Below are 17,813 nucleotides of genomic sequence, written 5' to 3'. Positions count from 1 at the left end.
ACTTGCACCAAACATGGTTGGTCCTTACCCGACTACTCATAAGCCTCTAAAAGATATTTGGTGGCACTTGGGTCAGTTTGCCCATACTTCATATACTTACCATGACCATACAGGAGTGTTACGATAGGTGTTTTAGAGATCAGAGCCAATAGTCCGTGTCAGCTAATGTCCTCTGTGAATCGGTTGGCCCTTATCACTTATCTTCTCAACTTCCGCATGGTTGGTCAAATGCAATCTTGCATTATTACTTGGCCACCCTAGTCATACACTACTTCTTTTTTATTTTCATTGGTTTTCCAATGCCTGTTCCTGCTACCTATGCTCGAGCAACAGATTCTGAATATTTGGGATTTTGCCATTGCTGATTAACTTGTACCTTATCACCTTTGGAAACCATATGGACATCTCACCTACCTTCTTATCTTCTCTAATCGCTAGGGCTTGGTGCCCATTCAACATTTACTCTCATTTCTCATCCAATATTTTACTTAGGGGCTCTGTTTACTATAAAAACCTACACACGGCTCTGGAATAAACCAGCTTTCACACCCCACAGTTCAGAGCTCATTTGCACTCATCTCAACCATTAAAATTGTCTTTGTCAACTCCCAAAAACTTGTCATCTTCACTGTTTGGCCTTATTCATGTTCATACTCACCCTTTTGCTTATACCTCGTCCTCCCTCATATATTGTCAGAGTCCTATATGGCTCTTGAAGCACGTAGTTGTTGGTTGCAACATTATCTTCTCATCACCAATCGACTCTCCAACCTGACCCAACCAGCCAAACATTTGGTTAGTGCTTAGTGCAGTCCTGAAATCATTTGGGTGCTTTAATCTTACCCTCCTCATTACTCTTCAGTGTGCCCTTGCTTTCTCAAGTCCTAACTAACAACTCCTTGTATATCAGATACTAGCAAAAGCTATGTTTCCCGAGCCTGCATTACAAGTTTTCCTGTGTTCACCCAGTTGATGTGCACCTGCTGGCCACTGTCCTTTCTTCCCTCTACCGGGTTGGAAGCAGTCAGCAGCAATGTGGTTGGTTAGTCCACAGTTGTTACACTTCTTGCCACTCAATGACTGATTAGCCTTCTTCCCCCTTTTTCCCTTTCCCTTCTTATAACCCCTTTGTAAGTAAAAGGCTGTCTTATCAAACAGGGCCTTTTTTTGAGTCAGGTTTGGATAGATCTTTGATCACACTTCTGTGTGATATGTTGGAGCATTCTATGAGGGGTAAGTTTTTATGAGCTAAATGATGTGGAAGTAGTGATCACTGATATCACAGACTCATAGGATTTTGGAAGGGACAATAGGATTACAGCAACAAAACTGTCATTGCTGAGAGCACAGACCATTCCCATAAGTTGGTTTTGAAGTCCAAGGAAGCTATCGAGATAAGCATGCACATCACCACCTTCGATGCTTTAAGTGTCATAGATATGGCATCAAACATCAATTTCAACCATCTTCCCCTGCTTTTCCACAAGATCATAGAGTGCCATCCAGACTTCTTTGGCAGTGGTTTTCTCCTTGATTCAATTGAGGATGGAGTTAGGAATGGTAGAGTAGATTTGCTGCTTAATGGCAGCCTCATGCTGATTGTACTTGTCAACTTTCTTGATTGCTTTATCATATGCATCAATGACCTTGTTTTTTGCATCTGCCAGAGGAAGAGCTAGCTCCATTGGTTGCCAAGCAGTACCAGCCAGATGTTGTGACAAGCCAACCTTTGATTCAATGGTTGTCTTTACTCTATCTTTGTAGATTAGCTAGTTCAACAGAATTTCAGAGAGCTTTGTGATAGTTGTGATGGTAATTGAGTTGGTGAGCAACATGGCAGGGTCTGCAGGGCCCATAACCTGTAGAAATACAGGCTAGAAGATAATATCTCAGCATCTATTAGAACACTGCAAAAGGCTATACAATATCTACTTAGAAGGTAATATCTATTCCAAAGTATTGTAAGTGTCTATCTGAGAGTATGTAATAGAAGCAGGCTCACTTCAGCGTCTATTAGAACACTGAGAAAAGCCTGCACTGGCCACACTCATACTATGAGTGTGGTGGCTAAAAACTGTATAGTATCTTAGTAATACCCAAGCTAATGAGAAGTAAGTTAAGTAATATGTAAGAAATAGGTGATTTGCCTTAATTCAACAGGTAATACACTAGCAATGGCTCTGCAAGCAAAAACACACAACAAAACACACTACTAGACACAGAGTAGGTAGGAGCCGACTTTGTGGTACAAGGAATGGTCAGCCTCAAAGAATCAACTAAAGAACAGGTGGTGCATAGTCTGAATCAAGGGATGTGATGCTCTATAATATTCTCTGATGCTCTGCAATGCTTGAGATTGCAAGGTTTGACACAATGTTGTAATGTTGAGTTTGTGATATTGTGAGGTTGATGTTGTGATGTTTGATGCAATAGGGAGAGGTAAGGTAAGGTGCAGAGATGCTTGGAGGGATAAGGAGATATTTGGAAAAATAAAGAGATATTTGGAATAGGGCTCCAACTATTTAGTTTTCACATAATATTTTTGAGTAAGTAGTTGTAAACAGTAACTATACAGTAATTATATAGTATATATATGGTTTAAATGGCATTATTTGGGTAGTTAAATTTCTAGTAAACTAGACCATAATTAGCACTTTGCTAACATTGATTCCAAGACTGTTACTGCTTTTAATGATAAACAAGTGTTAGCACACATATGTCAAGAACCTGAGAAGAGCCATTCAACAGCAACTAAAGTTCCTGGTATAGCCAAAAAGTCTCTTGCCATCCTTGAGATAATATAAAACTTAGAGGCATATGCCTAGAAAAGAGATTAGCTAATATTCTATGAATATGTTGTTTCTCCTATCTTCCACCACATTAAGGGATAATCCTTGTCCCAACCACCATTCTCAAAACTCTTCCAGAAATCCAGTTCAGAGCACTGGACAATAGCATCATCTTTACTTAGGCTGATCAGAGCCAAGTGTGTATCTTACTGACTTGGAAAATTTGCTTTTGTAGGTAATCCATAGAGCCAAGCTCCTATGTGGAATTATTCATATAAGCAGGGTAAGTGGAAAAGATGTGCTAGAATACTGTAAAGCTGGAGAACCATAGATTAGTATTTATAGTATACAGATATAAAAGACATACCTTGCTTAGTGAATTGTTTTTGACCTGCATAATTGATTAGTTGGAAATTGACTTAAGTAAGTTATGTTGCAAAGGGACAAACAAGAGACAGATAAAATTACAAAAATAATTTGTCATTGCCTTTGTTGGGCCTTTGGAAACCATATAACTATATATATACTATATACATACAACATACTATCACCTGAGTAAATAGTTGGTAAATATAATTAAAAAAAAGTTTATATACAATAAGTAAACTAAATTGTTAGAGCCTTAGTTTAGAGGAGTAGAGGAGATGAGGCTAGGCAATAGAGAGAGGTATAAGACACTATAGGGACACAACATAATTTAGAGCAATACTAGGTAGTTTAGAGCAAAAGAGAGATAATAACTATACTCTAGAGAATATATAACAAGAGCTCTGCAAGGTTAAGATCAAGGTTAATCAAGGTTACAAGGTTGTATTGTGATATTTACAAGAATTATTAATATAAGAGCATTTTAAATAAGATAAGATCTAAATAGTAGGGGGAACTAAATCTACTATATTACAGAGAGAATAGGTAGGTTTTATAGTGAGAACAGAATAGTAGGTATGAAAGAGAAAAGAACTGCATTAAAATTCAAAAATCTCAGAGACATATAGAACTGCTTTGGGCTACATATGGTTGCACTCTTTATTAGCAAATAGACAAAAAAGTATAGGACTTATGTGACTTGCATATTCAAAATCTCCTTTATCAAGTATTCCTAAGGATTCTCACTTTTAAGAAATTACTAAACTTGTAGCAAGGGCTGATAGCTAGGTTTTTTATCAGCAAGCTTAAGCATAAGGCAGCTGAAAAATAATAAAAATAATAAGGCAGATTTGCCCTGAGTAAGGTTTAAACCTAAGAACATTATCACATAATCAAGTACCAACTCTAAGCTATTGACTACTTAATCATATAGTCTAATAAGTATACAAGAGATAATTGTCTAATATAGCACTGTTTTTGACTTTTGAAGCATTTTTTTGACAGAGTCAGACTAGCCTTAGTAGTTAGTACAGCCTGAACTCTTTGTATTTTTGCTTTTTGGACATTTTCTTTGCAGATAAGATAATGTGAGGATGCTCAACTATTGCCTCAATTACATGGTCTATAATGTGGTAATTTCTGTTTATATCTAACAAGTAAAAATTATAAAGGATTTGGGCTATACAAAGGCCAGTCTGACTCTGTCAACATCTGGAAAACCACTCCTTTGTATTAAGCTCTAATTAGTTCTATTTATGCATAATCAAGAACAATTAGGATTAGACATTTTTAGCTTACCCCCCCTCTAAACCTGTTCTAATTAAACATAATTTTCCTAAATTAGGAATTATTAGGATTGATTATAACTTGAAATTTCAGAATAATAATAATAAATCAAATAAACAGGTCAATAAATACCCAAAAATTCAGGTCTTTTAGGATTTAGTTTAAACACCAGCTAAAAAGATAATAAACCAATGGAAAATCGATAATACACTTTATATAGGATAAAAATAAATTATGGCACTTATACAACTAGGACTGAGAATGTGTAAAACTATGATTGAGTGTAATATTCAATGGGACTCTACTAGTATAGACAATGCTACCTGAATTTGCAAATTTGATTAAAAACATGATTATAAATAATTGGCCATAATTAGCTTAAATTAGTATCATTAATGATTATCAATAATTAAGATCTAATAGGAGAGAGGTGTTTTCCAAATGGCCACTAATAAGGTAAAGGGTAGGGACAAGAGTATATATATGGCATGCCTATGTATAAATAAGCACAAGATTGTTAGAGATGATCTTGATATGCTTAGTGCACATATTTCCTACATGGCAGGCAAATATATTATTCTGGCACTACATACCAACATGACTGTCTTTTTCATAGCCAAATAGCTAGAGAAAAACACTAAGTTTGAGCATTTTTGTATAACAAGGCAATGGACAATGTGGATGGCACTGAGAATTGTAATATCAATAGTGGTGATGATTGTGTGCTGCACAAGACAGTATTAACCACTGCACTAATAGACAAGGTTTGCAAGGCTGCATGTAGCACATCCCTAAGCCCAACCTACATGTTGTGTCCTGTAATGACTAGTAGCAGGCATTGGCTAACAATGACAACTTCAATGATCTTGTGTGCAAGGCCAAGGTACTGAGGTCTTCATAGTCTCTTGTGGCAGCTGCTAAGCTGCCAACAAAGTGGCTGGGGCATCAATGCCTATTTCTCTCTTTCTATGTCCCTTGTAAAGGCAGCTAGAAAGTCAGCAAAAGAGCTACAAGATAATAGTGCAGGCATATGTGAAAAAGAGTAATATGCTGAAATAGTATAGAATGTGCCACATCTTTACCTTCTCACTGATAGAGCAGTAGTACTTACTATTTCCTACTGCTAATTAAAGACTTCTTGGTATGAAATTAGTACTAATATTATAAAATTGGAAACCAATCTAATGCTCACAGTGTGTTGCTCCCAATTAGGAAATTAGACACTTTTAGATGCTATTAACACTTTTAGATACTTTTAGACACTATTATATATAATCTGGAGCTAATACAAAGGGGTGGTTTTCCAGATATAGGAAACTGTTAAAGACAGACAGTATAAAGACTGCCTAAGTATAAAGAGAATAGACTAAAGATCCTTAGCCTATTCTATAGGCCTTTTATACTACTTTGGGAAGATGTGAGAATACTGTGAGTATCCCTAGGCATTCTCTAAAGTTATTGCTCTTTCTTAGCTACTACTCTTGTGCTCCTCCACTTGTCTCCTTTTGACCAGGAGTACAATGGCTTGTATTTCTCTGGAAGTTGATGACTGAGAATATTACCTTATACCATAATGTATGCTCCATGATTGGAGCCACCTAGTAGTTGTAATGTTATTGGAATAAATGGCCAAAGAGGCCCTAATAGACTAAATCATAACAATACCCTCTTTTTATACCCTAATACCTGGTAGGATACCCATGGGCTCATCACCATTCCATATATGATTTGCTTTCTTGAGTGTTAAATAGAGTAGATGTACCTTCTGCTATAACTTTGTTTTCTAAGGGAAAGACCAACTTATATTATTTGATCCCATAAGAGTTTTCCATCTCCATTGAGCTGTTTATTCTATGTCTTTTGAGGGGTTTCCAAGCTCTCTCAACTATAGGATGTTTTCCTTTACCTACTATTTTTGTTGCAGGTAACTACAGTTCCTCAAGCTAAGGGTCCCCAATTTAACCAGACTATACTGGTTTAGCTCCAAGAAAGGTGTAAAGATATGAATGATGGAACAATAAGTAAAAACTCATTGATGTGGATTTGTCATTATGTTCTTCTTCTTCCTTCTCTGAAGGTCAAACCTCAGTGTTTCTAGAATAGCTCTATCATCCTTATGATTGCTATGCTGAGATAGTCCATAGACAAGTATGTTGATTGCTTTACCAAGGCTTAGGCCTACTTTTCCACCATGTAAAAGACCATGGCTGGTTTTTAGACTGGAAGGGTTTTTTTAACAATTCTGAGACCTATCACCCCTATATAGTGGGCTGTCTTGGTAAAGTTTAATTTGTGTCTAGAGTTTGTTTGTTACAAATGTGGGCCTATGGTGGGGAATACCATATGTGGTGTTGGATTTAAGACAAGGATATGAAAAAGAATAGACTTGTGTGTTGGCTGGGACTAAGAAAGGAAGTCTGGCCTTCTTAATTGAAGAGGGTGCTCCAATGCATTTATGCAAAAACCAGTGGCGCGCGATACAGCTCACGCCAAACCCAGGCTGTAATGCCGGTCTGACACACGAGCCATTGGTATGAGTATAAAAAGCCAATTGGTATTGCAAATATATGTAGCTCTACTAATACTAATATGTTTTACTGAATAGGCCTCTAATAATGGCAAGTAATTTGTGATTGTGAATATTGTAATTTCTCTCTACTAGAGTGAACAATCTAGAGAGGTAAGCAACAGAGTGCCAATTATTGTCAGGTCCTTCTTATAACAGGGTGGCGCCATATGCAATAAGTGATATGTCTGTTATTAGCCAGTATAGTTGTATTGGGTCAGGGTAAAGAAGGACAGGTTGGTTGGTAAAAGACTCTTTTAGCTGATCAAAGACCTGTTGATATTCTGTGGTCTAGTTCTATTTTTTTACCTTTTTTGGTTAGGTTGTATAGCAGACATGTAATAAGTGAAAACTTATTAATGAATCTCCTATAAAAATGTCCTAGACCTAAAAATGATTGGATGTTGTGAATTATGTGGAGAACAGGCCAATTCCTGATAGTATCAATTTTAGAATTCTTTATTATAATATGGTCTTTAGAGATTATGTACCTGAGGTAATTCAACTTTTCCTTGTAGAATTTGCATTTTTTAGGTTTGAGATAAAGATTGTTGTTATATAGTATTTGGAATACTTGATTGAGGACCAGGATGTATTCTTCCATGGTTTGGGAGAAAATCAGAATATTGTCTATATATACCATTATCTTCCAAGTGATGATGAGTTTTTGGAAAATTATATTCATCATAGCTTGGAAGGTTGTGGGAGAATTGGTAAGACCAAAAAACATCATAATAGGTTTAAAGAGCCCTAGTGGTGTTATGAAAGAGGCCTTCTATTTGTCTTCCTTCTTGATGTATATATTGTTATATCCCTACCTCACATCTAGTTTACTGAATATGGTAGTCTCTTTTATGATGTCCAATAGTTCTTGGATCAGGGGTAGTGGGCATACATTTTGAATAGTGTGTTTGTTGAGGTGGTGATAATTTTGTACTGGCCATAGTTTTCTATCCTTTTTTCCTATAAAGAAAAAGAGGGCTGTATTGTGAGATGTATACCTATAGATAGTTCCCCTAGTGAGGTGATCTTTGGTGAGTTTTCCTAATTTGTCATATTTTTTAGGGCTCAAGGCATAGATTTTGGGTGCTTAAGGTTTGAATGCTGGTTTAAGATTAATTGTGTGGACCTAGAAGGTATGTTTAGGGAGTTACTGAGACTATTATTTACTAAAAATGTCAAGATATTCATAATGAGCTTTGGGAACTTGTTCCTTCAGGTTTGTAATGGTAATTTCTTCTTCTAGGTCTTGGTTGAAGCTAGCAAATTCTAAGGGTTCTAGGGCAACTTTCCTAATAACAGGTTCTTCTTCAACAACCTTGTCAAAAAGGTTGAATATGGTATGCATCTTTGAGGCATCTTATGGTAGAGACACTAGCTTAGTTATCTTTCTCCAAGTATACTAGCCATGCTCTCTTTTGGCTATGCAGTAATGAGCATACACCTACTCTGAGGTCCAAGAGAAGTATTCAGGAAGCTTTGGGAAGAGACCAAACAGCTCTAGATAAGTACCAAAGACACCAACTCATACCAAATATGGCCAGTCCCTATCCAAACAACTCTTAGCCACTAAAGGACATTTAGCAGCACTTGGGTTAGTTCACGCATATGTCATATACTTACCATGACTGTACAGGAGTCATCTAAGAAGCCTTATGATATTTTATTATGGGATTGGGATTGAACAGCCTTTTTGGCCAATGTTATCCATACCTAGTGAGTCCTTATTGCTTATTATTCTAACTTCCATTTGTTTGGTCAAATGCAATCTTGTACTTTTGCTTGGCTATTCAAGTTATACATTTACTATTTCTTTCTTTTTATTGGCTCTCCAGCACTTGTACCTGCTACCTACACTTAAATAATGGATCCCAAACATTCAGGATTTCATTATCACTGATAAACTTTTACCTTATCACCTTTGGAACCTATATGGATATTTCCCCTACCTTCTTATCTTCACTGTTTGCTAGGTCTTGGCACCTGTCCAGTACTTACTCTCATTTCTTATTCAATATTTTACTTAGGGGCTCCATTTACTATAAAAACCTATATATAACTCTGGAATAAACCAGCTTTTGTACCCCATAATTTAGAGCTCATTTGCACTTGTCTCAACTATTAAAATTGTCTTTGTCAACTTTTAAAAACTCATTATCCTTGTTATTTGGCCTCATTTGTATTTATACTCATCTCTTTGCTTGTACCTCCCATCCTCTCTTGTATATTGTTAGAGTTCTGTGTGGCTCTTGAGGCATGTAGTTGTCAGTTATGGTGCTACCTTCTTGTTACTAACCAAATCCCTGACATGACTGACCAAACATTTGGTTAGTGTTCAGTGCAGTCCTAAAACTGTTCAGGTGCTATAATCCCACACTTTCTATTGCTTCTCAGTGTGTCCTTGCTTTTTAAGGTCATTACTAATAGTTCTTTGTATATTAGATACTAGCTCCAGCACCCTCTACTCTAGAGGTTGTTTTGGTGTTGTGCTTGGCACTTAGAGACACTTCTAGCATATCAGTGGGCTTTAAGCCATTCTTGTGTGCAATATCACTTTTGATCATTGTATTGTTTTTCTCTCTTGATCTGAACAAATAGCCAAGTATGAAAATTTTTGTGGGGTAATTGAAGCCATTCTTTTCTGGTCAATTTCCAGAGAGTTATTGTGGGGCAAGGTATAAGTTATAGTTTGTTCCACTATTGGATGTATTTGCTATGCAGCTTTGATAACCAATCCTTCTTGGATGGTTCTTCCTACATCTTGGTGAGCTTATATTTGGAAAAGCCTTCCCTCTTATTAAATTATAATTATGCATAATTATCAACAATGCTAATTAGTGCTAATTATGATATATTTTATCTAATTATCAATAATTATAATTATGATCAAATCTATAAATCAATATAATGCTGTCCATACTACTAGAGTCTTATAAGAAAGCACTATCTTAATTGTTATTCAACATACCTAAATTCCAGATTAAGTAAGTACCATAGATATTTTCCCCCAATATAGAGTGTACTCTCAATGTTTCATCAGTTTTTGGTAGTGGCATCTAGTATCCAGACTCACATTCTAGAGGCCTTATTTTTGGGGGTATTTATCAACCTACTTATGAGTAAAAGAAATGATAGATGAATGTGGAATAGGGCTAAATATGTTGAGACTATCTAGAATATGTCTATATATTTGAATTACCAAGCTAAATAAGTTAGACTTTATGGCTTAGTGGTTTAAAGTATCTTGCCAGAGTGCTTGTAGGCATGAGGTTATATATTTAACTCTAGCTAAGGGCAGGTTTGTTATAAAGTACAATCTTAGATATAGATATTTAACTAATGGTCTATATAGCTAAGCTCTATTTGAAAGCTGTAGATAACCATAGTACTAGCAAGTAACCCTAATAGTTGGTTGGAAATTCCTTTTTGAAAAATATGAATGGAAAATATAAATAATTAAAGCTAATTATGCATAATTCAAGATAATTAACCTTTATAAGCTATAGATAAAAAAGAGGGAGGAAGCAAAAAAATTGTAATAATAATAAGTAGAAATTCTATATAATTATAGAGAATTTGAGCATAATCAGAGGAGTAATTTTTCTAGATGCCATGTGGCTGCTGGCAATTTTGGGGGCACCAATCAAAATGTACTTCATGATGTTTCCATCCAATGGAAGGGTTATGGTATTTCAACCAGTCTGTTCCTAGAAGAATATTGTCTTTCCCTAGATTGGTGATGAACATTTGGACATGTTCAGTATGCATACTTCCTTGGTAATCTCTGACTGTAAGATTGGCATTGAGTCCAGAGTACATTAGTCTTGCTTTATTGATGGTGTCATTAATATTTCAGACATGGATGAGATGGCTGAGTAAATATATGGGGAATCTATGTCTTTTTACCCATGTTTTGTTTATCAGGATTCTTTCACATGCTGAATTAACAGTTGCTTTAGCTCTAGTGTACATTTCCCAAGTTGATAAACACATGTCAAGATAGATGGGAGTAATGATACAGCTATTTATTGCTCCAGTTCAAATATAGGTTGGTGGTTCTAACTTGGGTTTTGCCTGCCCTCTCTCCTCTGCTAGTAAAGAAGAGGTCAGGTCAAATCCTCTGCTAGTTTGATTGACAAATTTTCCCTTTTCCTTTTTTCTAGTTTCCCAAAGACTGCTCTAGCTTTAGCAGTATTATTGATGACTCCATCACCTTGTTGTCTGTTAGGTGGTACATAGTGTTATTAATTGTTCAATTGAGAGCTTCAGAATAAGGAAGAGTTCATGTATTCTAATGGATTACCAGATTGTGGTATCTGCTAGTGGTCATGATCAGGACTCCCCTCTGCCATTATTTAATGTACTCCTGCTTGGTTTCTCATAGTGGGTCCTATATTATCTTCATCTTCAAGATCAACCATGTAATTTCTTCTCTCTGCTTTTCCCATAGGTCTGCTCAAACCTCTTCAAGATAATAGAAGGCTTCTATAAGGGGAAGGGCAGTCAATATTCCAGTGCCCAGTTTTGCCTCAGTAATAACAAGGTCTAGGTTGCTTGCCATTGTGTGTATGCTTCTAGTGGTCAGCATTCCTCTTTTTTTTTTTTTGACAAGCAATGTATTTGCGTAGCTACTAACAATTGGTTCAGCCCTACATAAATTGCTATAGTGAAATTTCCCCACTTTGGGTCATTTCGGTTAAAGAAGACAAAATGCCTTTGCGCACGCCCTGTGCCGGGCAGTGTGGGGCTCGGGACCCCAGATAGGCCACTTTCCGCGCTTCATGGCAGTCTAATACCCACTAAAACCTCAGGTTTGTCCAACCATTCTACTTGTTCTTGAGTGTTCTTAGTGATCAATGGGTTCCAGGTTGCATAGACTTTCTTTTTTGTCTTAGGTCTTTGGTCTAGCTTACTCGCTATTACTCTGTCTGTGCTAAAACAGTAGTTGATTTTGGAGAGCCATCTTTTTTGTATTAAGGCTGGGGAGTGTTGTTTGTCTTGTATTGTCCTCTCACAGCGCAGTACTCATATAAGATGGGCCGTTTTGGACAGTAGTATTCTTAGTAGTCGTGCTTTGCCTTTGAGTTTCCTTCTGGTATGTTTGTTGCATTCATTCTCTGTCTCTGGCAGTTTTCCTCTGATCAGTCTGCACCCTAGGATTGTACCTAGTTGTATTTCAGGCCAGTCACTGGCGTCATGCGGCCATAGTCTCACTGCGAGGCCCTATAATATTGTTCTGGCCTCGTTTGGGCATTCTAGTAGAATGTGATTCAGGTCTTCATTCGGATAGTCACATTTGGTGCATCTTGTGCGCTGTTCATATTGCGGTATATGGTCCCAATATTGTCCTATGTGATGCGTGTTGTATAGGGCCTTAAAGATAAATTGTCGTATGGTGAGGCTAATATCTTTGCTTTGGCAGCTACGCCAAATAGATTGGTCTGCTTCCAAGTCGCCGTTTATTCGTTCAATTGCGTATTGGGTTATGTCTAGCCGCGTTGATATGCTAGAGGTGGCTCTAATTGCCAAGCACAACACCAAAACAACCTCTAATGCAGGGGTGCTAGAGCTAGTATCTGATACACAAGGAATCATTAGTGAGGACTTTAGAAATCGATGGCACACTTGAGCAGTAGCGATGAGTATGAGATTATAGTGCCCAAATGGTTTCGGGACTGCATCAAACACTGACCGAACGTTCGGTCAGTTGTGTCGGTGATTCAGTCAGTAATAAGGAGGTAGTGTTGCGACCAACAACTACATGCTTCAGGAGCCACATGGGACTCTGATAATATACGAGGGAGGACAAGGGGTACGAGCGAAGAGACAAGTATGAATGTGAACAAGGCCGAACGACAAAGATGACAAGTTTTTGGGAGTCGGTGGAGACGATTTTGATGGTTGAGACAAGTGCGAATGAGCTCTGAACTGTGGGGTGCAAAAGCTGGTTTATTCTAGAGTTGTATGTAGGTTCTTATAGTAAACAGAGCCTCTAAGTAAAATATTAAACAAGAAATGAGAGTAGATGTCAAATGGGCGCCAAGCCTTAGTGATCAGAGAAGATAAGAAGGTAGGTGAGATGTCCATATGGGTTCTGAAGGTGACAAGGTAAAAGTTAATCAGCGATGGCAAAATCCCAAATGTTCGGGATCTGTTGCCCGAGCGTAGGTAGACAGAACAGGCATTAGAGAACCAATGAAAAATAAAGAAGAGGTATTGTACGACCAGGATAGCCAAGTAATAGTGCAAGATTATATTTGACCAACCATGCAGAAGTTGGGAAGATAAGCAATAAGGACTAACCAACTTATGGAGCACATTGGCCAACATAGAATACTGGCTTTGATCTCGTAAACACTTATTGTAACACTCCTATGTGGTTATGGTGAGTACGTGAAGTGTGGGCGAACTGACCCAAGTGCTGCCAAAAGTCCTTTGGTGGCTTGTTGTCGGTCGGGTAGGGACCGACCGTGTTCAGTAAAAGTTGGTGTCTTCGGTACTTGTCGAGCGCTGTTCAGTATCTCCCCAAAGCTTCCCAAATACCTCCCTCAGACATTAGCGTGGGTACATGCTCATCAGTGTCATTGTTGTCCTTTGGTCAGTGCGTTTCTTGTGCTTTTCCTTCAGAACTCCTTGGTAGGCCATTGTTTGTGTTATTGTTGCAAGCTTAGCTCCTTGTAGGTCAAATTCAGGGGGGACTGTTAGGTCTACTCCATTGTAGTTTTGTTTTGTTGCTTCTTTCCTGGCTAGAGCATCCGCTCTTTCATTCCCCACGTTTCCGCTGTGTCCTTTAATCCAGACAAAGGATGTCGTAGCCGATCATAGCCGCAACCGGTATGCTGTTGCTTTGAACAGTTCTTCGTGGTGGATGCCTAACCATCCACAGTCTTCCCAGTTTTTCAAGTGTTTTGTCAGCCCGTCTGTTACAAACCTGGAATCCGTTCAGATCTGTACTGGTGCGTAATTTGGTGTGTCTATCAGTGTCGCAAGTACCGCAACTAGTTCCCCTGACTAATTCGAGTGGGACACGTTGGCAATTTTTATGGCTCGGTTCTTGGGGTTTCCTTCAGATATCCAGATACCTGCCCCACTTTGGGCATTGGATTTGCCATTGTTTATGCAGGAGCCATCAGTGAAGGCTGTTATGGCCTCTTTGTCTACTAAGATGCCTCTTCAGGTGTTGGCTAGTCTATGTGCCGGGCTGGGTGATATTTTTGTCGGGTCAGTGAAGATTCTAAAGCCATCTGCCAACTTTGTTTGTAGGATTACTGAGGGGTCAAACAAGATCTCTCCCTTTTTTTGTGCTCGGTTTGTATTATTCTTCTCTGTCCTTTGGTGCGTGAGCGTTAGGCCATTGTCCACTGGGGTGATTTTTGGGTCAAATTTAGGATGCAGCCCCTTTAGGATTTTGTGTGCCATTCTGCTGCATTTGTTTGGGTTTGCGCAGCCTCTTCTCCTGTCATCTTTGCACAGGTTGCATGCACAAGTACTTCTTAGGTGGTGTCTCCTTTCACTGTAGGTAGGGTTTTCTGTTTGCCTTGCCAACTTGACTATGTCAACTATGGTTGGTATGGCGTGATTTTCCAGTAAGCATTTGTTTTTTCATTTCTTGTAGTGATTAGGGGTCAATCCGAGGTGGTGCCATGCTAGCATTTGGCTTTTCAGTTCCTTGGAGAGTTTTAGAGCCGCGAAATTTATGTGGTATTTCTTTGCTGTTTGTAGCATCTGTAGTAAGTATTTGGGGAGGTTGTGTGCCCTTGAGCCTCATGTTGGCATCTCCCACATTTGTAAAAAGGTATTCACTCGTTCCATGCTTGTAACTTCTGATGGGATTATTCGGTTAATTAATGCATCAGCTATAAAGGCCCATATCGGTCTTCTCTCTGTGAGGTCTAGGTACGCTTTTAACCACATAATTTGTATTGCCTCATTGTGCACTGGGATGCCCAGAAGGTCTATCCCTCCTTCTTCTTTAGGTCTTGATAGAAGGTTCAGGTTTATTCTCAGTGTGCTTCCGTCCCATATGAAGTCCCATATCATACTGACAAGGGCTTTTTCTATCCTGTTTGGCATTCCCTAAGCCTTGGCTAAGTACTGTGTGGTGCCCCCTACTATCATCTGTACAATTAGTTTTTTGCCATCTAGTGTTGGGTGGCCAAGTTTCCATCTCTCAAGGTTTGTTCTAATTTTATCTAGTACTGGCTCCTACGGCACTATGTCGTTTATTCTGTTTCCTATCCAGGCTCCCAGTGGCCGGATCGCACGGCCGTCATTGGCTATTCTTATATCATGGTTGAGGGGGTTATCATCCTCATATAGTTTTCTGGAGCTGATGACTCTGTTTTTATGTTCTTCCAATCCTATGGGTATGACTTCCATTTTTATTATGTTGAACTTTGCTCCTGACACGAGGCACTAGTGGTCCAGGATATTTGACAAGGCTTTGTATCGGTCATTCTTCGCTAGGTATATTGTTGTGTCATCCGCAAAGAGGTTGATGAGAACATTTTCAGGTACGTTTGGTATTTGGAAGCCATTTAGTTTTCCAAGTTTCTAACCATGCATGCTAGCAGCTCTATCGCTAGGTCGAAGGTGAAGGCTGACACAGAATCGCCCTGTCTTGTACCTCTTCATATGACCATGGGTTTGCTTAGTACACCATTAATCATGATTCTGGTTTTGGCTCCTGTGTAGAGTGATCTTAAGGTTTGTATAAACCAGGTAGGAAGCCAAAAAGCTTTGAGGGTTTCCCACAGGTATTCATGCTTAATCTTATCGTATGCTTTTTCTTGATCTAGGGCTATTATTGCTCCATTCTCTTCTGTTGCCTCGGTGTAGTCTATCATTGATTAGGAGAGCCTGGTCTGGTCAAATATCGATCTTTCTGTTATGAACCCTGCCTGATTTTTGTGTATTAGGGATGGGATGACCACTGCTAGTTGCATCGCTAGTACCCTCATGAGTAGTTTATAGTCCAAGTTTAAGAGAGTGATTGGCCTGTAGTTTTCAATGGAGCTGCGTTTGTGCTTTTTGTATATTAAACACATCCATCCTAAGGTGAAGTTGGAGTTTGTATTGACTCCCTTCTCTTGTATATCTCGGTATACAATGGTGAGTGTTTACACTATATTAAACGAGGACACTTCTTTGTTCTTATCTTATGTAGCCTTATGACTTATCGCCAACACTTTCCAGAGTTCATAGGGTATTCCGTCCATTCCTGCTTTGCTGCTTGTATTGCCTTCTCTACCTCCTGTTTGGACACAAGGTTGTTCAATGGGGAGTTTTCAGCGTTTTGGAGTCTTTGTGTTTCTGGTATCTCTCGAAGTATGTCCTAGTACATCCTATTGTTATCAGTTTGCATTTACTAACTTGTTTGGGGGTTGTTCTGTATCTCATTGTGGTACTTCCTTGCTATGTCCGCCATTTCAATGCTGTTGGACGTGTACTTGGGTGGTAATGAGTTTAGTATGTGCAGTCATTGAATGATTTCCCTTGGCTTCTTAGCACTGTTGATTTTGGACCAATACTTGCTTATAGTTTCCCCTTTGTACGACCACTATGCTTGTGCTTTACTTTGCACATTGGACCGTCTCTTCTTTTCAAGGTGGTCAAGTTCACTATGTAGTATGGCTTCATTCATGCGGGCATCCAGATTCATGTCTATATTTGACTCATTTGCCGCTGTTGCTAGATCTTGTTTCAGGCTATTTATCTTGTTGTCAAGGTGGGCTATAACTGCTCATACACTTTTCTTTGCTATGGAGGTTATCTCATTCTTGTACTCTTCCCATAGTGTCTGTGGGTTATTGCCACTCGTGCGGTGCTGTTGTTCTCCCGTGAGTTTGTGTTCTAGCTCTATTCCTTTTTTAATGGCTGTGTTTAGTAGCTCGGCATCATTTATCATATGTAGTGGCCAGGTCCATTGCCTTTGTCCTATTTGTGGTGCGTCCCTTGGGGCATATCTCACTGAGACCATACCGTGGTTGGTTGGGATGTTGGTTAGTCCGGATAACCATTGGAAAAGGTGGGTTTGGTGTGAGGTCTCAGCATATATTCTGTTGAGTCACGACATGGTCCCTGTATGGGACCTGAAAGTGAATTGCCTAGTGGTGGAAAAGATATGTCGCCACTCATCTTGGAGATTCAGAGCAGACCTCAGTTCTCTTAGAGCTATTGTTGTCTCTTTGCTGTCTGGTCTCGTTGGGGCCCGGTCAATTGGGTCCTCTACTAAGTTGAAGTCCCCCAGCATCATGTCTGGTCTTGCATTTGTGTTCAGTATTTGCATGTGAATGGTGTCCCAGAAGAGCGGGTATGACTCATAGCCGTTAGGTGCGTATATGTTTGGCAAGGTGACTTTACTAGTCTGATGCCACATTAGGGTTATTAGTAATGCCCAACCTGGTACAATTGTCGTTATTTCTATGTTCTGTGTGTTTGTTATTTCTCTGTTTAATACGAAAGTGACTCCTCCCATGTTTGTCCCCATGCTGGAGTTTAACACTAATATTTGTTGGCCATGTAGTTTGTGGATTTCGTCGAGATGCTTATCCATCAGATGAGTTTCTTGTAGCACAAGGACCCCTAGTCTGTTTCTCTTCATTAAGTTATTAATTTCCGCCCACTTGGATATGGGGCTAGGGCCGAGGGTTATTAACGCTCATCCTTTCATGTCCAGTGTTGCAATTGTGATATTCGCTTTTGTGTTTCGCTAAATTCTCTGCCTGGATTAGTTGTGTCCTAGTGTGGTACTATTTGTCATTGGTAATATTCATGTCTGTCCTGCCATTGGTGTGGCTCCGCCA

The 17,813-nt window shown here is 38.9% G+C and overlaps 4 protein-coding genes across 4 annotated transcripts; 2 read left to right on the top strand and 2 right to left on the bottom strand.

Annotated features, from left to right (window-relative positions):
* Positions 1 to 1,033: 1,033 nt before the first annotated feature.
* Positions 1,034 to 1,293, top strand: HETIRDRAFT_172477 (uncharacterized protein; the record flags this gene model as incomplete). The annotated part of the gene is made up of 3 exons (XM_009550902.1): positions 1,034 to 1,042; positions 1,089 to 1,233; positions 1,286 to 1,293. The coding sequence occupies 3 exons, from the start codon at positions 1,034 to 1,036 to the stop codon at positions 1,291 to 1,293; spliced, it is 162 nt and encodes a 53-aa protein (XP_009549197.1).
* Positions 1,294 to 10,611: 9,318 nt separating this feature from the next.
* HETIRDRAFT_49713 (uncharacterized protein) lies at positions 10,612 to 10,860 on the bottom strand (the record flags this gene model as incomplete). Its single annotated transcript, XM_009550461.1, has 1 exon — positions 10,612 to 10,860. A coding segment is annotated over one exon (249 nt), but the record flags the coding sequence as incomplete, so codon positions are not given.
* Positions 10,861 to 15,857: 4,997 nt separating this feature from the next.
* HETIRDRAFT_50367 (uncharacterized protein) lies at positions 15,858 to 16,127 on the bottom strand (the record flags this gene model as incomplete). Its single annotated transcript, XM_009550484.1, has 1 exon — positions 15,858 to 16,127. A coding segment is annotated over one exon (270 nt), but the record flags the coding sequence as incomplete, so codon positions are not given.
* Positions 16,128 to 16,178: 51 nt separating this feature from the next.
* HETIRDRAFT_420117 (uncharacterized protein) lies at positions 16,179 to 17,300 on the top strand (the record flags this gene model as incomplete). Its single annotated transcript, XM_009550901.1, has 5 exons — positions 16,179 to 16,335; positions 16,516 to 16,635; positions 16,715 to 16,735; positions 16,805 to 16,847; positions 16,898 to 17,300. 5 exons carry the CDS (start codon positions 16,179 to 16,181, stop codon positions 17,298 to 17,300), a joined length of 744 nt encoding a protein of 247 aa, XP_009549196.1.
* Positions 17,301 to 17,813: the final 513 nt, after the last annotated feature.

The sequence above is a fragment of the Heterobasidion irregulare genome, assembly GCF_000320585.1.
Source record: "Heterobasidion irregulare TC 32-1 unplaced genomic scaffold scaffold_08, whole genome shotgun sequence".
Classification (NCBI taxonomy): Eukaryota; Fungi; Basidiomycota; class Agaricomycetes; order Russulales; family Bondarzewiaceae; genus Heterobasidion; species Heterobasidion irregulare.
The sequence above is the reverse complement of the archived record's forward strand: the minus strand, read 5'-3'. Positions and strand labels throughout refer to the sequence as shown.